Here is a 23,471-nt window from a genome sequence, read left to right on the forward strand (position 1 = left end):
TCATTTTAGCATGCTTAAAAACTCATGAAACGTCGACTTGTATGGAAATCCGGAAACTTTATTTTCTTTAAATGAACATTGCATTGTATCGCAAAATCCTTGGCATTGGTAAAGTTCAGTGAGTAAGTTTTGATGACGAGGCATTTTAATTTTAATGCTTTTTCTTCTTCTCTCATTTTTAATAGACATTCATTCTTACGAACATGCGTACTATTCATAAAAATGAATATGTACGTACATACTTGATGAATTGATATTGTGGAGTGAGTGACATATTCTGAGAAGGCTGTATTTTTTACTGGCACAGACAGCACATTGTGAGGTTAACAAACGCTAAGTATCCAATTGTGAGGATCGAACGTTGGAAAAAATTACAAACAAGGAAAATGAAACTAAAAGTGCTTTTAAATTGGGCGATAAAGGTTTGAAAATCTCGAGACAAAAGTCATCATTTTGTTCATCTCTGGGTTGATGGTGGCGTTTGTTTTGTAGCAGGGCTGCGGTTAGAAGTGATCTTTCTGCTCCTAAGATCTGGAAGCATATTTGGAAAACATTTTGTTTTGGGAAAATAAATAATAAATGTTAATAATAATTATAATTTTTTACCAAAAGTTGAAGACCTTGGTGAGGTGCAAGGTTTGGTGTGATATGGAAAGTGATTTGGCTGTATGAATCAAGAATTTCATAAGATTTTATCCCTTGCGATGTTGAGACGCGAATTAAACCAATCATTCCGTTAGAACTTAGAATTTCCACTTCCTGAAAAAAATTAAGTGGTAAAAATCTATGAAAATTTAAGACAAGGCAGATTAAGATAAGAGCAAAGTTGATTACAGATTTATTCCAAAAACAGTGCAATCCTTTGAACGAATCCACGGTTAAAATTTTCCTTGAATTGAGATCAAAAATTGAGACGGGGGGAGAAAATGGGTGGAGAAAGGAACGCCTTCGAACACCAACGAGTATGGGATGCTTGCTTTTACCACAAACTTCAATGTGGGAACATCGATTGAGTAAAGATTTCATGCTTCGAAGGGCACCTCCGTCTTTTCAAAATCCAAAATCAGACACAAAAAATATAGTGGTCAGATCAAATATGAATATTTCAAAAATTTACCAGATTTGTACGCCGTTTTAAAAATGAATTTGTCGAAAGATGTCAAAATTTCGATTCCTTTGGGGCGATGGAGTCCAGAAAATTGTGGCATCCAAGCTGAACAGTTAAATACTTATCATAATCAACAACAAAAATTTTTAAAAATTAAATTTAAACCCACCTTCATAACTCGTATTCGACGCCCTCCTAGATTCCGTGGGGTTCAAATCGTTCGCAAAAACCATTATATTTCTAACCTAAGAAAATTACGGAGAAAAAAAAATCCACAAGTTTCCACCAAATAATTCCACACTTTTAACTTTTCCTCTCGATTACAGCCCCTTTTCGTGACTAGATTGGACTGGACTGAACTTTGGTTTTCCGATACGACAGACACGACAACTGGAAATTAAATGTCAGACTTTCTCCAAACTATAACACTTCACGCAACCAACTTTCTTCCCAAGAAGTAGATAGGTACCCAATTTACGGCCACAAAAACTTCTTTTGCGAATACATATCATTACTTACTGACAGTATAAGCATCGTAATAATATGAATGTATGCCTACAGCCATTACATACATATTAGTACATGCATACAAATGAGGTCGTTGCGAATTGATGGGTGACAAGGCAAGGAGGGGGAGAAGAAGAGGAATGGATGGATTGGCGATATTTACATGAATTTATTATACCGAAATTTACCTATGTATCAAAAGGAGCTACATAAACCAGCCAACTTTTTCCAATGTTATGTAGCTATTAGGCTGAAGTGAAAGCAAGTAATAAAATAATGATACATAAATATACACGATGGAGGTGCAGGTGTTATCCTTATCGTGTCGTCGAATGCATGCACAGCGAGTGGTGGTACAAAGTCTTGTGTATGAAATGAAAGCACTATTTGTACTTATGTACTTTAAAAGGGAGGCAAACTTTACTTCCTCCTTGTTTACTTTGCTTTTCCGTTTGTCATAAATTTTTAACGCTTCCTTTCCCCCTCGCAAACATGGGTAGGCAGTTATGTCGATACGCCCTGTGGTATCAACGTGATGGAAAAGTTTTCTAGTGCTCAATTAAAATTGGGTAGTGTTCAATTTAACAATTGATAATGATGAGTGGTGCAAATTGCAAGGTAGGTATGGCAAGTGAAAATATGGGTACAACTTTCGGAACCACTTTTCTGCGGCGGACTTCCGCATTCCCATTAAGCAAGCAAGTCCAAAGAACTTTCCATTATGATATTGGTTGATTGGAAAGTTGTGGTGGTTTGGGTTTTTGTGGAAGAAAAAAATTTACGCAGTTGTTGGAAATCAATTGTCGTTCTTCGTTGATTGTATTAGCAATTTGCATTATTAGTGACACGAATTTCTTCCAGGCTTGATGGGAGAGAGAAAGGAGTGAATGAATGAATGGATGAATTAATGACTATTATTTGTTACTGACTGATTGACGGACGGGGTAAATTGCGAGGAAGTGAAAGTAACAAAGAACGAGTGTGACTTCAATTATCTTGTCAGTTGTATGGGAATTATTAGTGATGAACGAATTTTGAGAAAAACAAGAAAGTTCTTGAAGACCTTCTTCTCTAGAAGGTCGAAAATGCACTCGATGCATTCCATCCAAGTGACGATTAGATAACGACGATGATAAAATGTAAAATATAAGTCGGGATCGATTTATTTTTGTTTAGAAATTCACTTTGAATTTATTTTCGCAATATAAATAGACAAGCTTTATTCGAAATTGAAAAGGAATTGGGACAAGAGCCACTCCTTCTCGGAGCGATCGAGCTATATCATCAGCGTGTCCTTTGAACAAGTCCTCTCAATAAATTATTATTGCATGTCATGCAATTTTATTCTAAATTTATTTATATACAAAACTATATATTTACTCGCTAACAAACTGCACTTCGCTAAATTATGCATGGAATATGCAGTACATAAATACTGCCTTATATAAAAGCTTGACAAGTATTTATACGCATGCATGGATTTCTTCTTAGGCCAAGGTTATCCGGATACAAGGTTATCTCGACATGAGGTACATTAGTAAGAGGGTGAAGGACAACATCAACCCTTTTGCGGCAGGGGAAGAAGGGGCATATAATTTAAGGATGAATTTCGATTCTTCAAGTCTCACCAGGGTTGCTAGACAGAGTTTATTATGTGATATGGGACCATCTTGGTCTTTGTCGGCGTCATTTTCGGCTGGATAAATCTTTAAGAAATTTATATGGTTAGAAATCATCCATTAAGTAATTAACCTAAATAATTAGCGATAGTTTACACGCACTTGGAATTCCACACCGCCAGAAATTCGATTAAACCTCGCCGCTCTGAGAAAAACTTCCCCGTCACCGTTTTGAATTTCGTAATGATTTGTCCAATCCTCCTTCACCATGATGTGACCCAGCACACCTTGAATACTGAATACCGTGACACCCTGTGACAAATAAAAATGCATATGTAACTCAACACACTCACGTAACCCCAATTATTCTGAAAAGTTATGTAATATGGTTACGCTAATCACTTCAAGTACTGTAGTTTTCTCGCCAGTGTCCACCTTTTTAATTACGAGCCCCAACACTTGTCTTTGGAAGGTTGGATTCACATCGAAAATATCAAGTGGGCTGTCTTCCAGACCAATAAAGCGTCTTTTTGGCTTTGCCATCTGTTTCACGACGTAAACCCCGTCCGGTTCTCCGTTTTCTTTACGGCAGGAAATATCACAGTTGAATCCGAAACCTTGATGGTGTTCTAAATACATTTAGGAATTTGTAAATGACATCAAATTATGGTAATTATGTACAAATTTCGACTATTCATACTTTCACATGTCCTGGAAAACACGAACGTATTCGGACTCCACAACCGGTCCAAGAGCAAGCCATCCGTTCTAACCATGTCACCCCCACTGCCAGATTGGATTAGGACGTTCCCCAGCCTGAAGTCCACAGAGCGAAGTCTACCCAGTTGCACGTCTATCGGAAACAATACATTTTTTATGGAAAATCCAAAATTATCACCATTTTTCACGTAGTATTTACCTGCATAATCGTTGGGGTCGGACTTTCTCCTCCGCGTGGACGCCTTATTACTTCCCCCCGTAATGAAGCGATTGGGTCTCGACTGGTCTGGCAAACTGACACTCGTGCTCACCGTGCTATGCTTACTGTTCCCCATGGAGTTACCTATCGTGACGTTTTTTTGTGCAATGATAAGGTCAACTTATCAATTAGTGTGTGCCTACAATTTTCAGTCTCTCATGTTCCCTCGTGCCTGCATAATCTCAACTAAGGACCGACCCCCAGCTATGCGGTCGCTTTATTTACTCCTCTGCAGCAGCTGCTTTCCTGATTATAGAAACAGGAACGTCAATTTTTCTGGACCGGATGGGTGATGTGACCAACCACTTGGACACGATGGTGATGAATAATATGGCAGTACGGAGAAAAAAAAAGTCTTGTTAGTTATTTTGCCGGACAATGATAATGAAATGGCAAATAGTCGACGGTAGCTTACGTACGGCTGCATGATGATGATGATAGAGTGACATGCGGCTTAATATATCGGCGAAAATGGTCATTGCTCACTCAACCACCTCTCAACTTTTGGTATCAAACCTTGTTAGTTGCTGCTTCGGCTGCTGGTAGTTGTGGTAATATTTGTAGGATTGGTGTTTCTTCACATATTCATAATCGATCACACTTTAGCGACAAAGCAAATACTTGTGCGAGAAGGAGGAATAGTCAATACTTGATTCATAGAAAAATACAGATATGCGAAACATACGCAATTTCTACTTTACTCGTATGTGATGCTCAACTTTTGTTACTATAAACTTTCCCCGTGTGAAATTCACGTCAAATGTCACTAACACACACGTAGTAAGTACGTTCAACTTACAACTTTCTCCCTGGAATCGTTCGTCTATGCACGGTTCAAGTTTTATGGAAGTTGATCACACACACAGACATATTTTTTTATGGGGGAATGCAAATGCGTCAACCAATAACAAACACATGGCTTAATCTGTAGTAAACGTAATATCGTGAGTTATTTTATGGGAAATGTGTAGAATATTTATAAATAAATTGAAGGGAGGAGGGGGGACACGAACGGAAACATTTACATGCAGCCTTGATACTGAACTTGGTGGTGGTCTGACATGGATGAGAGACGCGTGTCGTGGAATAGAATATGTTGTGACGTGACAGAAATGACGTTTGGGACAGAAATGCAAAAATAAATGCAGAAATGCAAATACGGAGAAGAGCTGTCTGGAAATTGACGTTTTTCGCCTATTTTAGTCGAATTGAAGTCAGTTTTCCGTTCTAAACGACTTGGAAAAGTACGAATTTACAAGACTAATTGATTTCCATCACGAAGTGCTCACTGCTACTCCTACCTTGAACTATTGGTCGGTAGTAGTACGGGTAAATATCCGTATATACAAAGCTGTCCTGCGTCTAACCTTGGCTTATCGAACGGCGTCTTCATTGTGCTTATGTGATCAATTGAATTCTTATGAATTCTTCTCTCTCTCCAGGACTCTCTGCTCAGGAGACTTATTAATAAATAATTTCCAAAAACTCTATTGTCAAAGAATTTGTATAGAATTGAAATGATTGATGAAAGGATCCATATTATAAACGTGAACAAAAGACTGGACTAGGTGCTCCAAATTCCATTATTTCTGCCCGCATGGAACACGGCCAGACTGTGCTTTCCCCTCCGCGAAAAGGTTCCATTATTATTGTGAAGGAATAGTAAAAGCATAACAATTTTTCCCATTTCAAAATAAACTAAAGTATGAGAGTCGATAAGAACTTTGGTATTGAACACTTCGATAAAAAAATACTTTTGTGACACGAACAATAAACATGAGATTATGAGCGTCATTGTAAATATAGATATAATTTTTAATGCTTAACAATATTTAGGGAAAGACACGTATATATACCGTATAAATATTAATAAAAATCTATAATGTCCCCCAGGCCCCTCGTTTACTCCCATTTTCACCTCCACCACCACCATCTCCAAACCCTCCTCCTTTTTTCCTTCCTTGAAACTTGTTTGACCTAGAATGACCGTGATGTGACTTTGCTGTCGAAAATATAAGACACGTATGTACACATTTCTCATAAATAAATAAAATATATAATTGCACACTTAATTAGTAGACTCACCGTTAAAATCGAAAAGATGCACCGTTAACGGTGCATCTTTATAGATTCGTAAGCTGAAAGATTGCGGGGGTGCAACTTTGTTAGAAGCCGTTAAAGGGATGATGTCCTTTTTAATGACGGATGAACTTTGTTCACTCTATAGTCACAAAGGGAAGCGGGGAAAATTGTCGCTGGCCGATCATGCTCTTCTTGTGAATTCGATTTTTGGTAAGTGAAAATAAAAATATCGTATTATGGTTTGAGTTCATTAATCAGACCCTTTCGTATGAATTTTTTATCGAGCGGGGTCATTTAAAGCTAATTATGAGCGCGTCTAATTATGTGAATTGCTTAATTAATTATTAGATGCACTGATGAGAAATCCACGGACATCTGGAGAAGCAACCTTGATTAAGTATTATGAAGTGCTTCCGACTGTTTTGAAGCAAGCCCATGATCGAGTTAGACAAAGGAGGTAAGTACAGAAACATTAAATTAATATATATATTTCTATGAATATATATCAAATTGAATCGTTGTATAATGTATGGACTATTTTATTATTATTTAGAAATGTAGCTGCTCAACCTGGCAATCCTGAGTGAAGATAAAATTATAAATTATATCATTAACTTATTAATTTTTTGATACAAATTGTATTGGTAGTTATTTGTTGTAAAATAAATTAAGACACAAACAATGCAATGTATTTTGTATGCTACTTTTTTAATCCCAATGAAATCGCATAAAATTCGAGAGGAATTCGATATTCAGGCAAATACGAAATCTCGTCGATTAATGCTGGAAATCGTGTCGCCAATATCTCCGAATAATCGAGAGGATTTCCTTAGGTCTCGCTGGACATTTAACTGTAAATTCGAGATCTTTTCGAGCTACCCTCGCTTAGAATCGAGAGGCTTTTTTATCTCGAAATCGTAGGGAATTCCTATGCCTTTGCCCGTTGGGTTGTGGCAGGAAATGTTGTAGATCTGACCATTCCAGGTTTCGAATGAGCTACGGAAATTTTATTAAATTTTTTAAACCAGTTTTGTATAGCTCCTCCACCTCCACCAGATGTTGAGGAATCACTTCCTCCCCGAGTGCAAATTGAACTGAACCCTTGTCCCATTCTTAAAATTGTAATGACTAAATAGTCGGTTAAGAAGATTGTAATTAAATTTCAAAGTTAATTCGGATTTAAATTTCAAAATTCCTCAAAAATATATATTATTCCCAAAAAATAGCAACAGTTTGCCTCGTGAAGGAACCGAGTAAGTAATAAATGCGATAATGTCAATGACAAATATTTGGTGAAGCCGTCTTGATCGACCTTCTTTCTTTTTTAACTACCGGAACGAGGGGAAAGGAGAAAGTATAGTAAAATAAAAAGTATCTAATATGTAAAGTATGTATGGCATGCATGCCTATCTATCTGGACTATGAAAATGGGTAATGGATCAATAATACAAAATTACATTGCACGAGTATTGAATGAGCAAATTGCATATTTACTTAAATAAATGTGAAGTATTGAGTACATATTGTGCTCAAATTTCCAAATTAAACGCTCTCTCTGACGAAAATGTGATTACTTATTTATGCATATTTTGCATACAATACTGTCGGTCGGTGGAGGTTTTTAATGACGATGCAGAAGAGGGACCTTACTAATTACTTACCTTTTTAAGCAGAATCAAGTAGTTGACATAGAGAATCCAGGTATGGGTCTACTTCTTCGGCAATATAGGTGAATCCAAAGAGGTCCTCAAAAAATGCATTAGCTAATATTTCCAGGCCTGTGAATAGGAAATATTAATTAATTGTGATGCATTTATACATAAATATGTATGATTTTTAATTTAAACTATAAATTTGCTAAAAAATCTTATTCTTACGTTCTTGAGGATCATCAACTAGTCCAGCTTCCAAGCCATCATCTTTAACCCCACCAGCTTTGTCTTCAGCCCCAATAACCTTTTCATCGACGCCAATGTCATCTTTTTTCGGTTGGTCGTTTTCTTTTTCCTCCTCGGCATCATCGTCTAATGTGATCACCTGAACTGGTGGGATTTCTTCCGATTTTCCAGCAAGGAAATTTCTCCATACCAATTCTCTCGGTTTTTCCGCCGGGTAGTAGTTTTCTTTTTTCACGTCGTCATCATCATCGATTGTGATCACTGGTGGTGAGAATCCTTTCGCCTTTCGAGTCATGCCGACCCCATAACTTCTTCGTACAAAACATTTTTTTGATTTTTTCGCCCGGCCGTTTTCTTTTTCCTTGTCGTCATCATCATCTATTGTGATCACTAAGATTTTTTTCGCTTTTCCAGTCATGCCGACCCCATAACTTCTCCTAACACGCTTTTCTGATTTTTTCGCCAGGACGTTTTCGTTTTTCTCGTCGTCATCATCATCTATTGTGATTACTTGTGGTGGGATTCCATCCGCTTTGCCGACCCTACGCACGACCTCTTCTGCATGTGTCGCCAGGAAGTTTTCGTTTTCCTCGTCGTCATCATCGCAATCTAGTTCGATTAGTTGTTCGAAATTTTGAGCAATGTCACAGCTTCCCCGTTCTTTGTCGTTTTTCGCCTCGTCGTCAGCCTTCTTCGTCTTGTCGGGAACGTTTTCTTGTTCTTCATTATTTGTTTCGACTACGGAAATGGGCGATGGCAGGATGACTTCATCGTTTCGAGCAATGACGACTCGGCAAACTCTCCGCAAGCAGTCCTCCTTCCCTCGGAGTTCAGCAGATCGTCGTAAAAGTTCTTCGGCGTCCTCCTTCTCAACCTCTTCCATCAAGAAAGGACCGCTCGCCCCGTTCGGCACCATTCCCGGAACCTGCAAATGGATAAAATACAATACACCAGTAAATAAACCAATTCTGAATTAATTTATGATTCCCCTCATTGTTTATGAACTATTTTTCCTCTCTCTCTCATCATCTCACCTGAATCCAGGCGTGCATTTTTAACCAGCGATCGATATCTACTTCACTGACGCGAGTGTGCCCTTCTTGATGAAGATAGCGCTTGAGGTCGGTTCGGACCTTGGATAAGTCTCGGTCTTTCTTTTGCATTTTCTTTCTGAACCGAAGGATATCTTTCTTAATCTGATGCGTTAACCTGGAAAGAGTAATTACAGCAGGTTAACAAACATTTAAAACTTAAAGGAGATCGATAAAATTAGTTGGTTAAATTAATTCTAGTGAAATTATAATAATTAGTTAACTTACGATTGGTTCTTCCCCATTTTGTTCAAACTGGTCTCCAATAAACTGGTCTTCAATTATTAATATTGGTTGGCAAACTTTTCAGAAATCTCAGAAACTTAAAACTTGAGAGAGAGGCTGGAGAAGTAGATCTTCTAACCATGAAGTCTGGATGATGAATGACCAAAGAAATGTATTTACTGAGCAGTCAAACCATGAAATGCTGATATCTAGAAGCGAAGCTTCTCAATGATCCACCAAGCAGTCAAGCAACGCCGAAGAAGAAGCGTGCCCAGCAAGAGAAAGGAAGACAACATGGCGCGACAGGAATGCAAGCAAGCAAACAAACAGACCAAAATAGAGTGCAGAAATATGTGGGTAAGTAATATTATCATTTTGTATTCCTCATGATCTGAGAAGATAAGAGTTTAAATAAAATTCAAAATTGTATTTATTTCATTGATACAATTTTACTTTTTGGACAAAACATGTATTAATTAAAACGGATATGATTGATTGATAATATCAATCACTTTTTTATTATTAATTGGATATCTTTATCCATAGGTATGATTCCTCATAATATTTAGCATATCGTTGTAAAGGTAAACATCAGCATCCTTTCCGATAACGAAGTCCATGTGATCCCAAGTTGAATAATTGACTCGACTGAGCTGTACGACATTAGGACGCAAAGCGTTAGCCGTTGCAAGAACGTCCTAAAAAGCGAAAGAATTAGTATTGCCAACAATCTGATTAAATTTGAAATTGGTATTACAATTGGCACGGCAAGATTGTCGTTATCGCCGTAATAAATGACCGTGGGGACGTGGTACTTCGACCAATCGTAGTTTGGGGGCAACAGCGAGCCATATTCTGCAAAATTGTTTAGTCCGTAGTCGTATTGTCGAAACGTTCCCAAAGTGGCGTCCTGAGCAATATGGGCGAATGTCTTGGTGGAAGTGGTATCAGGCAAGTGAGCCAATATTCCTGGTAATTCCCTCTATTTATATAAAAAAAATATGGCGTACGATTTTGCACCAAATTGTAAAAAGTAACAGCAAAATACACCATCTTACAAAATCTGTCTGACACATGTCAATTCCGAATAATACTCCAAAAACGGTATTACAAACACCGCAGTTTAAAGTGTACTGCGTACAATATGTCGTAAAGTCTCCGATGTACTGCTGCATAACTTGGGGCAGGAATTGACCTCCACCAAGTTGGTTTATGGTTTGCTGAAAGAGTATTTCAAGTATTAAAGTACGAATAAATCTTTTGAAGAAAACTTAGGAACTTATTTTTTCGCGAATTCTCGCGATTTTTTTATATTTTTTTAGTACTTCCGTCGCAGATATCACAAGAAAGGGAGCCGACGCTCTAAAGAAGGCATTCGTCATGTGGTTAATATAACCACTCGTCGCTAAAGAAAACATGGCTCTGATTTTAGACGCCAGACCTGGATTTAAAGAAATCCCAGAAAAAAACTGCGTCGTCCCGAGGGAGTGACCGACGTAGTAAATACGTTGAGATGTCAATGAATTTATATAGTTGACAGTGGCTGGCAAATCGTAGAGTCCCATTTCATGAAAGCTGTAAAAAATTTTGGAAAAAGTGATGAATATTCACTCATAAAGGATTACGCTACGAAAATGTACACCTAAAATCCCAGTAGGTCAAATTGTTGGGATCGTTACTTGGGAGAAAGGTGTGACCTCGCGAGTACGAAGTTCCACGACTATTTCCCAACCATACGTCAAAACCAGAATCGGCCAACATAAAAGCTGTGTACATATACTTGGTTTTTAGCATCATTCCTAAATTTGATTTTCAGTGACTTGCGCACATATTAATAATATTTACTTTAATACCAAGAGATCTATCTGGAGGTTGCCAAAGCCATTGCACGCTAGAGGCGAGGACGCCATGAACCAGAAGGACCGGAATTTTCCCCAGTGCCGGTGGAGATGAGTTTGAATAGGGAATTCGGTACATGGTCAAAATGTAGTGATCGGCAGTGGTGACATTGTGTTCTTCTACTGGGTAGCCTAAGCGTTGGATGAGTTGTGGCTGATCAAATTTATTTCAATATTAAATTAGCATAATTATCAGTAAGTAATGTACTTTAATTGGGTAATTGTACGTGAATACCGTTTTCAAATCTGCGTAATTTGGATACGTGGTAAAAGCTTCTTGGACCAGATTCCCACAAATCATGGTGAGGGCGTCACATTCTGTTAAGTCGCCAGATACTAAGGAGGCCCATGTCCCCACAAGAAGTAGGGACAAAACTTTACAGATATCCATGATTCCCGACTCCCGAGGAATTTAGATTTGGAACTGTTTTGACAATATGTGTGGGACTAGTGAGAAATATCCTCTTCAAATTCGCACCAGCTAAAATTCGAGGCTCAATTGAAATGATAACTTCCAAGATCAGTGATTCTGACCCAGAGTTAGGACATCGTCAAGGTTCAATGAATATCAGACAGAACTCGTGTAAGCCATAAAATGAACTCATCATCACATTATCCGTATTCACAAAGTAACCTAGCTGTTACAAATTCAATGGGACAATTTTCATATATGTACATATTTCTATCGTGATGATTACTTAATTATGTAAATGCATACTTGATAAGTTACCATCTATGTGTTATTTGTGCTGCGGCATTTTTAGATACATATTTATGGATGATGATGATGATGAAATGATGACACCAACTTCCACCACTGCTGCCAATCTCTCCACCCATGATGACCAACATTGCCCGATATCCATCATACCGGAGGAGGAATGGCACTACTCCCACATGCTCCAAGAAATTGGGGTGCTGAGTTATCGCAACTGAAGAATACAGTACCCACGCTGAGAAGAGTCCCAAAAGGTGCAAGGATGGAAGTAGCTAAAGCCCTTGCAAAAATAATAGAGGAAGTGATCACCACAAACTCGGAGGAATCATGGTTCAAACTTTTCTCGTTTCCATACGCAGTCGTCCCTGTTCCCACCAAATCTGTCAAAGTTAAAAATTTAACAACATGGGTGAAATCAAGAGTTCTGCAGTGGTCAATAACCCAAATTGTAACACCCTCGAGACCACGACCACAATTCGCCAAACCCTCACGTCCTCAAGAAACTATTGCAAAGAAGGTGGAAGCAAAATTGGCAGACGGCGATGTACGGGGTGCAATTCGTTTATTGACCTCTGATGACACAATTGCCCCAAATAATCAAGAAACCTTGGATGCCCTCATCACTAAGCATCCCCCACATCCAGAGCCAACTTATTTCCCGAACGCACCGGACAAGGCAGAAGTTTTGGCCCCTGTTGATCCCAAAGAAGTCCTCACCGCAATCTCTAGTTTCGCTCCAGGATCGGCAGGAGGACTTGACTCTCTTCGCCCTCAGATTTTGAAGGACCTCGTCATCTCAGAGAATGGAGAACCTGGGACCAATTTACTAAACGCGATGCTAAAATTTTTAGATCTTGTTCTCAGGGGAGACGTGCCAAAATCTATTTGCCCAATCTTCTTCGGGGCTTGCATGACCGCACTTAGAAAGAAAACTGGGGGCATTCGTCCTGTCGCTGTCGGCAATACATGGCGTCGTCTCATCTCGAAAATTGCCGTCGCCCGTATGTCATCTACTCTGGTCGAGATTTTCTCCCCTCATCAACTAGGAGTGGGGATTAAAGGAGGCGCTGAAGCTGCAGCCCACGCAGCACGTATTTACTGGAATTACTCACATGATAGCCCCAAGGCTTTTTTAAAATTGGACTTCCGTAATGCTTTCAATGAAATCCGACGAGACACACTTCTCCAAATCATTCGAGAAAAATTCCCAAATTTCTACCGTTTCGTGAGCCAGGCCTACTCCTCCCCCTCGGAAATTTTCTTCGCGGGAACACCCATCTCCTCCCTTTGTGGGGTTCAACAAGGTGATCCACTCGGACCAGCTCTCTACGCTCTCGTGATCCAACCAATTGTGGACTTGATTGACACAGAGCTGAATATGTGGTACTTAGATGACTCAACCATTGCTGATTCGCCGGAGAAAGTCTTAATGGCAATGCAAACCATCACACGTATGGGGACAGAAGTCGGTCTGCACCTTAACACTACAAAATGTGAAGTGGGAATTCTGGGTGTAGTCGACGACCAAACTCGTGACGAAATTTTTGAGCTATTTCGTTCAACAGCTCCGGGGATACAAAAGATCTCTCCTGAAAGTGCTATGCTGTTAGGTGTCCCACTCACCGATGAAGCCATTCCTACAATACTAGGAGCCAAAACCGAGGAAATGGAAAAAATTAGCACGCGGCTACTCAAACTCTCCTCCCACTCAGCCTTTTTCCTTCTCCGTGCCTCCATGTCAACACCTCGCCTAATATACTTTCTCCGCTGTGCACCGACATGGAGAAGATTTGACGCCCTTACTCTTTATGATGCCAAATTAAAAAATGCTATGGAGGGAATCATCAACTGTTCCCTTTCCCCTCAATCCTGGTTACAGTCCTCTCTACCCGTCAACAAAGGTGGTCTTGGGGTCAGACACGCTATAGATGTGGCGATTCCGTGCTTTCTAGCGTCTATCTATAGCTCCCTGCCTCTTGCGGAACGCCTACTTCCACCACATTTACATGGCATCGATACCGCCATCCAAGAAGGAGAGGAACGCTGGAAATCACTTGGTTCATCGCCACTTCCTCCACTCGAGATACGAGGTATCCAGGCAATATGGGAAATACCACAACAGGAAGGTGTAATCAATCACCTCACAACTAATGCGACTACATTAGAAGACAAAGCTCGCTATCACGCCATGTCACAACCCAATGTTGGAGCGTGGCTCAACGCTATCCCCTCTCCTCAACTCGGCACACATCTTCCTAATGAGACGTTTCGCATCGCCGCCGCTCTTCGACTAGGCTGTGACATCTGCCAGCCCCACAAATGTTCTTGTGGTGAACAAGTGTCCACGAAAGGCTATCATGGTCTCAGTTGCAAAAATAGTGCTGGACGTCACTCCCGTCATGCCGCAGCCAACGATGTCATCGCCAGAGCCCTCAGATCTGCAGGAGTCCCTATAATTAAAGAGCCAGCTGGGTGTGCCCGTGAAGATGGGAAACGTCCAGATGGTCTCACACTTATTCCATGGGCAAGAGGAAAATCGGTAGTGTGGGACTTCACGTGTTCCGATACATTTGCACCATCGTACCTCCCACAAACTAGTATTCGCCCAGGAGTAGCAGCTGAGAAAGCAGAGGACCGGAAGAAGAAAAGATATGAACAACTTATGGACAGTTTCCTTTTTGTCCCAATAGCCATCGAAACAACAGGGATTTGGGGTAAAGATGGCTTGTCATTTATTAAAGAAATCGGGTCCAGAATCACAAACATCACAGAAGAGGGCGACATCCTTTTTATTGCAGAGAATGAGTATCACTGTTCAAAGAGGGAATGTAGCATCCATTTTAGGATCCCTTCCAAAAGGACACAAGCTGGAGGAGATATTTATGTTATAAAGAATTTCATTTATATATCTATTGTAGTTATGCTAATATTATGGATGTAAAAAGACAATGTATAGATTATTATTTGATCTAAAACAATAGTTATACGTCATAATTTTAAGTTAAAAGTTATATGTCCATGGCTGCCCCATGTATCTAATATTAAAGATGTATATTTGCATAATCCAAGAAATGCGTAGGTAATTGATGAGTGAAAAATTCAATGAAAATTTTTATATTTATGGATGACATGGATTCAATTTTATTACCAAGCATGCAATAATAAAAACCTACGGTGCCATTCACTCCTCCCGAAGATCAGAGTGAAGGTCATAAACGAAATGGCCTAAGCTGACCTCATATTTAGCATGCAAACAAATTATTACTTGTTATAAGTTAGTTATTTATGGAAATAAATTCATTTACACCATTCCCAATTTATTCTTTGTTTAATACGTAAATTATCCATAAGTATGATTCCTCATAATATTTAGCATATCGTTGTAAAGGTAAATATCAGCATCCTTCCCAATAACGAAGTCCATGTGATCCCAGGTTGAATAATTGACTCGACTGAATTGTACGACATTATCACCTAAAGCGGTAGCCGTTGCACAAACGTCCTAAAAGAGCAAAGCAATCAGTATTGGAAACAATCTGGTTTAATCAAATGTTAAAATATACAATTGGCACAGCAATATTGTCGTTATCGCCGTAATAAATGACCGTGGGGACGTGGTACTTTGACCAATCGTAGTCTGGAGGAAACAGCGAGTTATATTTTGCATAATTTTTTAGTCCGTAGTCGTATCGTCGAAACGTTCCGAAGGTGGCGCCCTGAGAAATATGGGCGAATGTCTTTATGGAAGTGGTATCAGGCAAGTGAGCCAGTATTCCTGGTAATTGTGTCTATTTACATAAAAACGACGATTTTTGCACCAAGTTATAAATAAGTGACACCAAATTACATTCTCTTACAAAGTCTGTCTGGCACATGTCAATTCCGAATAATAATCCAAAAATGGTATTACAAACACCGCAGTTTATAGTGTACTGAGTACAGTAGGCCGTAAAGTTTCCGACGTACTGTTGCATAACTTGAGGGAGGAGTTGACCTCCGCCAAGTTGGTTCATGAGTTGCTGAAAAAATATGTCAAATTTTGAATTATAAATCAATTCCGTAGAAAACTTCAGTACTTATTGCTTAGCAAAGCACCTCCGTGGCAGGCGTCACAAGAAATGGAGCCAGCACTCTGGCGGCAGGATTCGTCATGTGGTTAGAATAAGCGCTTGTCGCTAAAGAAAACATAGCTCTGATTTTAGACGCCAGGCCTGGATTTAAAGAAATCCCAGAAAAAAACTGCGTCGTCCCGAGAGAGTGACCAATGTAGTAAATACGTTGAGATGTCAATGCATTGATGAAATTGACGGTCGCTGGCAGATCGTAGAGTCCCATTTCATGAAAGCTGCAAAAATTGGCGTCCCAAGTGATAAATGTTCAGAAGGAAAATGATTTGCATATACAAAAATTTGCACCTAAAATCCCAGTAGGCCAAATTGTTCGGATCGTTACTTGGGAGAAAGGTGTGACCTCGCGAGTATGAAGTTCCACGACTATTTCCCAACCATACGTCAAAACCAGAATCGGCCAACATAAAAGCTGTTGAAATATGGTTTTTAGCATCATTCCTTTTGATTTGCACGGAATCGCACATTTATTAAGATAGGATTACCAAGAGCTTTATCTGGAGGTTGCCAAAGCCACTGCACGCTCGAGGCCAGAAGGCCATGAACCAGAAGGACCGGAATTTTCCCCGGTGCCGGTGGAGATGAGTTTGAATAGGGAATTCGATACATGGTCAAAATGTAGTTATCGTCCGTGGTGACATTATGTTCTTCAACAGGGTAGCCTAAGCGTTGGATGAGTTGTGGCTAGTCAAAATTCCCATATTAAATTAGAATGATAATCAGTAAGTAATCTACCAATTGTGTGTAAGTACTTAAATATGTACCGTTCTCTTCTCTGCGTAATTTGGGTATGTGGTTAAAGCTTCTTCGACCAGATTTCCACAAATCATGGTGAGGGCGTCACATTCTGTTAAGTCGCCAGATACTAAGGTGCCCCATGTCCCTACGACAAGTAGGAATAAAACTTTACAGATATCCATGATTCCCGACTCCAGGTCCCGAGGAACTTAGGACAGATTTGTAAGTAATATGATAACTGTTTTGCTAATCTGTATGGGACGAACGACAAACTTCGTCTATTTTGCACTAGCTAAAATTGGAGGCTCAATTGAAATGAGAACTTCCAAGATCAGTAATTATGACCCAGAGTTACGTCAAGGTTCAATGAATCAGACAGAACTCGTACATATATGCAAGCCATAAAATGAATATCACATTAATCCACAAAGGAACTTGCTAAAAATGCAATGGAGCAATTTCAATATGCATATTCTATCGTTATGATTACTTATGTAAATGCATACTTGATAAGTTACCATCTATGTGTTCTTTGTGCTGCGGCATTTTTGGATACATATTTATGTGCAGTATTTGATGAAATGTGATCTGTTTTATTACCATGCATTAAAAATCTACGGTGCCTTTCCCTCCTCACGACAGACTGCAAGATCAGAGTGAAGGTCATAAACGGAATGACATAATCTGATCTTATATTTATTTAGCATGAAAACAAGTTGATTTATATAAATTAATTAATTTACACCATTCCCAATTTATTCTTTGTTCAAATCATCCCCATGTATGATTTCTCATAATATTTAGCATATCGTTGTATAGGTAATAATCAGCGTCTTTTGCAAGAACAAAATCTAAGTGATCCCAAAATGGATTGTCTATACGCTTGATTAGCTTCAAGTTTGCACCCATGGCTGAAGCTGTTCTTAGCACGTCCTATTGTACAACAAATATTAGTATAAATTTGTCCCAAAATGTTCTCTACAACGAACTCACCACTGGAACGGCAAGGTTGTCATTGTCTCCGTAATAAATCACGGTTGGAACTCTGTACAAGCTCCAATCGTAATCCGGCGGAGTTATACTGCCATACTTCCTCAAATTTTTAATAAACCCGAAGTCGTACTGCCGAAAAGTGCCGTACTGCATATCTTGCGATACATGGGACGCTACTCGGACGCTTGTGGTGTCAGGTAAGTGCGCCAATACGGCTGGTAATTTTCCCTGTAAAATGTAAAAGTTTGAAATTTTTAGCACGAATAAATGACCCACAGTAGTACAAATATTTTTTTTTTAATGTCATACAAAATCTGTTTGGCACGGATCAAGCCCAAATAAGACAGCGTACGCAGAATAGCAAATGCCACAGTTGAAAACAGCGAGAGTGCAAAATTCTGTGGAAGCTCCTCGTCGCAAAATATAAGGGAGGAACTGGCCCCTGAAGGCGGCATCGATTACTTGCTGCGTACAAAGTAAAGTAGATCAAATTGAAATTATATTTCTCAAATGAAAGATAACTACTTATGGTATGATGCAAACCTCTCCAGCATACGGGGCCAAGAGGGGCACATTTGCTCGAAAGAACAAATTATTAGCGTTTGGTTGATAACCTTTGCATAAAGATTTACGAATTTAACTTTTAAATTACATTTTATAAAATCATCTAAAGGTTTAGACTGATAAATTAATTACCCGAAGTAGCGAGGGAGAACATTGTCCTTACTCTGGGCGCTAATTCGGGATGGAGCATCATGGCCGCAAAGAATTGTGTTGTACCCATCGAATGTCCAATGTAGTAGATGGAATCTTGTCTCGTGACGTTTAAAATGAGATTTATCTGTGGTTTTAAGATTGAGTTTACTATTTTCTAAGGGCTTCAACATGACAGAAAAATAAGGTCCTTACCGTGGCTGGAATATCGTACATCCCCATTTCATGGTGGCTATAATACAAGAAATACTTACTACCAATTTACTAAGAAACTAAAAACGCATGGACCACTAATTTCGTACCTGAAGTCCCAATACCGCGTATCAAAAGAGTCATTGCTGTTTAGTGTTTTGTGACCCAGACTGTACTGCGTTCCTCTAGCGTTACCCAGCCATACGTCAAAACCGGCATCAACCAGCATGAAAACTGTTCAGAAAACAGGTAGAAGATTTAGAAATCTCTAATTTAATAAATAATATGATGTCAATTAACGGTCTCACGTAAATTTCTTGGTGGATCTTGCCACACCCATTGAACGGAGCTCGCAGAAAAACCGTGCATCAAATAAACGGGGATTTTGACCCCACCAGGAGAAACTCGAGGCGATTTTTCTGAATATGGGACCCGATACATGGTGAGAATATAGCCATCGTCTGTGGTCACTTGATGCTTCTCGACGGGATAACCTAGGCGTCGGATAAGATCAGGCTGAGGGAAAAAAATATGACATTTTTCGAAATCTTTATCTTTTAGAGGAAAATCAAATTCGCTATATGTATTTTACCGTAGTGAGATTCCTATACGTTGGATATGCTCGAAACGCGTCTGTGACAAGTTTCGAGCAAATATTTGCATCGTCAAGTTCGCAGTACGACAAATCCACCCCATGCACAAATGGTGATGATAACCACCATGTTATCAGGATGAGTGCCCTTGAAAAGTTACCCAAAATAGTAGCACTCTTATCCATCGTGTCCTTCAACACTTGCATTCTGACCAAGCAATAAAAAGAAGTGGTGTTGACGAGTGTAATAAGTATGCGAATTAATTGCCGTTTTTATTACTTTTTCGAAGAAGCAGAGGCCATTAATGTCATCGATATGCGATCAATCACTCAATCTGTTTAGGTAAATAAATTTTCGTCATAATTGATGCTACTGAAGTAGAAGTTTTTGGTATTGATATTTATGTATTAATTAGATAATTATTATTCTGCTTATTAAATGACGAACATTTCCAATAATGAATAAGTAGACTCAATTTCTTGGGTGATGTGATGCAATGTCAATATTCTGTATAACTTACATTTGTTATTCACGGTAAAATAGCAATTAATTAAAATTGAAAGTTCTACAAAATACTCAATACTTACAAATACTGCAATTCACACGAATACAATTACACATTCGCTCCAACAAAAACGTTATGACAGATCCTGCCATTAATATGACAAACATAATTAGCAAAGTTGCCACGTGTGATAATTGCAGGATGACAGGTCCCTTATTTGCTTGCTGCTGTAAACCTCCACTGTACAATAAATCAGATGACGAATCATTTTTAGATAATTTCCACTGCTGCTTAAAACTTCTCCAAAAAACAAAAAATCTTTGACTCTCCATCCCACCACGGAAAGCCTGAAAAATTCCCTGGTCTCTCATGTAGCTGAAAAGTTGGAGCACTTCGGGTTGAAAAAGATCATCCGCGACGGAAAGATAGATCGGTGTTGAAACCAATTCTTTAGACAATTTGGGTTCAACGTAGCTCGAGGTCATTGACCTCATCGCACTTTGCAACTCGATCAGCCGATACACTTCGTCTAGGAGGGAATCACCCGATGTAGTTAGTCGATTTAGGACAGCGTTTAAATTTTCCGAAACGCCACGACCATTGCAATTTTCCAGTTGGGCGAGTAACTTAGGAAAGGCGAGGTTTGACCGGAATGCGACGTCTTTTCGGAGCGTAATATACGCGTTACTTCGAGGAGTACAGTAGTATTTTTCGATTGTGTTACTAATCGTACCGTTTTTTGCAATTGTTCCATTTCCTACACGAATTATGTTCATTGTTCCGTGGATAAAGATGGGTCTTTTAGAATTTGCCAGGTCTGCGAAAGTTTCTGGGACTTGGTGCCCCGAAGGACGAATTAAATACCCGACTAATTCTCCCCGGTAGGTTTCTGTTAGGATGACGCAGTAAAAGAGCCAGGGGATTAGGGCGATTCGGAAAAAATCGTTGTTTAGAGGTAGCCGTTCTTTGCACTGGTCGAGGATGGGACGCCAAACCACTTCTATTGAATTAAAAAGAGATAAGCGGGTGATGTTCAGGATTGGAGAGACGAAATGGGTACAGGTAAAGATGAATGTGGTAACGAGAATTGTGCAAGATAACGTCCATATTGAGACTTCCCATCCAATAGGGCCGAAAATTCCTTCAAGATCGAAAATGTTGGAGTGGATCGGTACCAGGAATCCTGTATAAGAGGACAAAAAGTAAGGAAAAAATTGTCAATTAGGATCCTAACTAAACAACTTACCAACTTCCAAACTGTGCCCCCAACTGAAGAACCCTGCCCGATTGAAGGGAAGTAAAATTGAGTCAAATCCTACCGAGGGAAATGGGTAAGACGGAAGTGAATAGGCCGTGACGTTAAGTCGCTTCGATATCTCGCAGGCAATCACTGTATCAATCAAGGTATTCCATGGGGAAAGCCGGCTCCGTCGTGCTTTACAAAGGGGAAGAATACTCCCAACCCGACCGAGAAGTCGGTCATCTCTAAAATTTGAGAGAAGCAAGAATGCCCTAGAAAACTGGGGGTCCCTAAAACGCACGGTTTTCCTCGTCCCAAGAAGAAGAGAAGAAACCAGTTTTTGGTGAATCCTATGTTTTCCGGAATATTTTACCCACTTGCTTACGCTAGATTCGAACGGATGTAAGACATTGATCACTAATGTCGAAAAGTTGTTGCTACTCTCAATGTGAATGGCATATCTTGGTAAAAAGTTGGGGATCTGAGAGTCAAACGTGACCTCTTGTGCCCGGACTCCAATTGGGGTCACAATTATGAGGAGATCTCTCGAAATCGTGAACTCGTTGTGGATCAAGATATCCTTAAAAGTGGATATTGGTTTGGTAAAGAGGAAGATAATATTGGGAATAGAATGACTTCGAAAATGGATGCATGCCTTGAGCTGGGCCCTACTTCTTGAGAAATTTGCCAGTAAGGATACCACTTTTGAGGGTAAAGCGACTATTAATTTCTGTGGAGTTAACTGTCTCACAGAAATTGAGAGGATCAAGTCGTAAGTGGAAAAATAGGAGGAAATGTTGGTAAATTGAAAGGAATAGAAAATTAGGACGTCTTGAACAAGGTTGCTGGATGAAGCTATTATTTGAAGGAAGTTGTCCACATTGTTTTCCTGTCTTGCAAACGTAACTAGCTTTAGTGTGATTAGGAGAAAGTTTATTACAGAAACTTTTCTCATTATGTGAACGAATTGTAAATTGAAGTGTATCCGTTTTGCATGTATTTATTCTATATTTTCTCTTACGACTTTCTTAGTCCAATGCTCCATAAAAATGATAACTAATATCGATGTATATATTCATTCATATCATTTACATATGTACCTCTTGAATAAACAAATTTCAATAAAATATGCATATATGTCTCAATTGTATCTTTTGTACGTATCATCGTATCCTTTGCCCTTAATCGATTACATACGGAACCAACGCCCCTAAACTTAAGAAATATGTAGAAAGCATGCATTGGAGTCTAATTTCATTTTATTTGCGACACAAAATTCAAGTAGTTTTTAAACTTTAATAAATTAAATTCCATTCATTGATTTCTGAATGTAGGGTTTGCGCCACGCTTTCAATTGACATATTGGAAATACTTAATTTTAGCCAGTTGAGTATATGTATTGATCGGTGAAAGTATTTATACTTTCTAAGTTTCTACTTTCTTTGATGAAAATGGCAAAAAAATAATTTTAGTGCTCCTTGAGATAAAAATATATCTTCTATCAAACAAAAATATCTATTCATCATATTGATTATTGTCCATAATTGAGGTCAATTTTATCAACTAACAATACAACAATGTAATAAGCATTACATATAAAAGGCCAATGCTCATATCAATTTATTCAATTCACGTTGACTGTAAAATGTCAATTAATGCATGTTAAATGTAGACAATTGAATGTTATGTTATTAATAAATCGAGATATAACCTGTCTACCTGTTTTATAACTAAATAAAAATACACTTGTCCTTGGTTCTGGTCATGCAAGGTTGGTTGATTTTCTCCAGTTTTTTACCATGTTTGGATTTTACCCGTCGAGTTATTTACGGAAACCTCCCCTCCTAATAATAACAAGTTCAATATTAAACTTCCTGTTTTCACTACACATTGTTGTGGGTCAGAATGCGCTCAAATTGTGTACCAGAGATGGAGGGGTCCATCAAATGGGCACGGAAACGTGTGCCCGAGGAGCGTGGGTGGGCGACGGATTGGACGTGGATTGCGTTTGTGTGAGAGGATTGTACGTTTTGAAATATTGATAAGCACAAAATTTCATTGCTACTTTTCGAATTTTTGATGGAAATTTTAAACACAAAATTCTATTGTGATTGATTATGCAAATTATTTCAGGTGGTTGTTGTCGTCAAGATTTTGTGATAAAGAATTCTTCATTTTTTCCGGGAGAGAAAACGATTGCTTCAAAGTGAATCGACCCGTATGGAAAAATTCATGAGAAAAAAT

At 39.0% G+C, this 23,471-nt stretch overlaps 7 protein-coding genes across 8 annotated transcripts; 1 reads left to right on the forward strand and 6 right to left on the reverse strand.

The window, feature by feature from the left end:
• Positions 1 to 42: 42 nt before the first annotated feature.
• Positions 43 to 1,725, reverse strand: LOC118434628. The gene is made up of 5 exons (XM_035848562.1): positions 1,278 to 1,725; positions 1,118 to 1,213; positions 835 to 1,046; positions 607 to 759; positions 43 to 531 (listed from the first exon to the last, which is right to left on the reverse strand). The coding sequence occupies exons 1-5, from the start codon at positions 1,339 to 1,341 to the stop codon at positions 334 to 336; spliced, it is 723 nt and encodes a 240-aa protein (XP_035704455.1). The 5' UTR covers positions 1,342 to 1,725; the 3' UTR covers positions 43 to 333.
• Positions 1,726 to 2,786: 1,061 nt separating this feature from the next.
• On the reverse strand, positions 2,787 to 5,538 carry LOC118434694. Of its 2 annotated transcripts, none has more exons than XM_035848791.1 (5): positions 4,154 to 5,538; positions 3,935 to 4,087; positions 3,628 to 3,863; positions 3,397 to 3,546; positions 2,787 to 3,321 (listed from the first exon to the last, which is right to left on the reverse strand). In XM_035848791.1, exons 1-5 carry the CDS (start codon positions 4,287 to 4,289, stop codon positions 3,130 to 3,132), a joined length of 867 nt encoding a protein of 288 aa, XP_035704684.1. In that variant the 5' UTR covers positions 4,290 to 5,538; the 3' UTR covers positions 2,787 to 3,129. The 2 variants fall into 2 exon arrangements, with proteins under 2 accessions (XP_035704684.1, XP_035704685.1); XM_035848792.1 differs by having other exon boundaries at positions 3,637 to 3,863; positions 4,154 to 5,529.
• Positions 5,539 to 6,642: 1,104 nt separating this feature from the next.
• On the reverse strand, positions 6,643 to 9,529 carry LOC118434678. Its single transcript, XM_035848736.1, has 5 exons — positions 9,513 to 9,529; positions 9,228 to 9,402; positions 8,173 to 9,118; positions 7,957 to 8,073; positions 6,643 to 7,291 (listed from the first exon to the last, which is right to left on the reverse strand). The coding sequence occupies exons 1-4, from the start codon at positions 9,527 to 9,529 to the stop codon at positions 7,961 to 7,963; spliced, it is 1,251 nt and encodes a 416-aa protein (XP_035704629.1). The 3' UTR covers positions 6,643 to 7,291; positions 7,957 to 7,960.
• Positions 9,530 to 9,953: 424 nt separating this feature from the next.
• LOC110842611 (lipase 3) lies at positions 9,954 to 11,975 on the reverse strand. The gene is made up of 7 exons (XM_022088376.2): positions 11,643 to 11,975; positions 11,363 to 11,561; positions 11,152 to 11,275; positions 10,835 to 11,084; positions 10,568 to 10,729; positions 10,267 to 10,491; positions 9,954 to 10,207 (listed from the first exon to the last, which is right to left on the reverse strand). Exons 1-7 carry the CDS (start codon positions 11,796 to 11,798, stop codon positions 10,046 to 10,048), a joined length of 1,278 nt encoding a protein of 425 aa, XP_021944068.2. The 5' UTR covers positions 11,799 to 11,975; the 3' UTR covers positions 9,954 to 10,045.
• Positions 11,976 to 12,387: 412 nt separating this feature from the next.
• LOC110842613 lies at positions 12,388 to 15,066 on the forward strand. Its single transcript, XM_022088378.1, has 2 exons — positions 12,388 to 14,953; positions 15,044 to 15,066. Exons 1-2 carry the CDS (start codon positions 12,388 to 12,390, stop codon positions 15,064 to 15,066), a joined length of 2,589 nt encoding a protein of 862 aa, XP_021944070.1.
• A 355-nt stretch (positions 15,067 to 15,421) lies between these two features.
• On the reverse strand, positions 15,422 to 17,279 carry LOC110844384 (lipase 3). The gene is made up of 7 exons (XM_022090572.2): positions 17,017 to 17,279; positions 16,738 to 16,936; positions 16,541 to 16,664; positions 16,221 to 16,470; positions 15,983 to 16,144; positions 15,689 to 15,913; positions 15,422 to 15,627 (listed from the first exon to the last, which is right to left on the reverse strand). Exons 1-7 carry the CDS (start codon positions 17,170 to 17,172, stop codon positions 15,466 to 15,468), a joined length of 1,278 nt encoding a protein of 425 aa, XP_021946264.1. The 5' UTR covers positions 17,173 to 17,279; the 3' UTR covers positions 15,422 to 15,465.
• Positions 17,280 to 17,665: 386 nt separating this feature from the next.
• On the reverse strand, positions 17,666 to 19,728 carry LOC110844401 (lipase 3). The gene is made up of 9 exons (XM_022090593.2): positions 19,482 to 19,728; positions 19,198 to 19,405; positions 19,000 to 19,123; positions 18,893 to 18,929; positions 18,680 to 18,824; positions 18,527 to 18,597; positions 18,293 to 18,448; positions 17,984 to 18,211; positions 17,666 to 17,923 (listed from the first exon to the last, which is right to left on the reverse strand). Exons 1-9 carry the CDS (start codon positions 19,686 to 19,688, stop codon positions 17,762 to 17,764), a joined length of 1,338 nt encoding a protein of 445 aa, XP_021946285.2. The 5' UTR covers positions 19,689 to 19,728; the 3' UTR covers positions 17,666 to 17,761.
• Positions 19,729 to 23,471: the final 3,743 nt, after the last annotated feature.

The sequence above is a fragment of the Folsomia candida genome, unplaced genomic scaffold, assembly GCF_002217175.1.
Source record: "Folsomia candida strain VU population unplaced genomic scaffold, ASM221717v1 Fcan01_Sc002, whole genome shotgun sequence".
Lineage (NCBI taxonomy): Eukaryota > Metazoa > Arthropoda > Collembola > Entomobryomorpha > Isotomidae > Folsomia > Folsomia candida.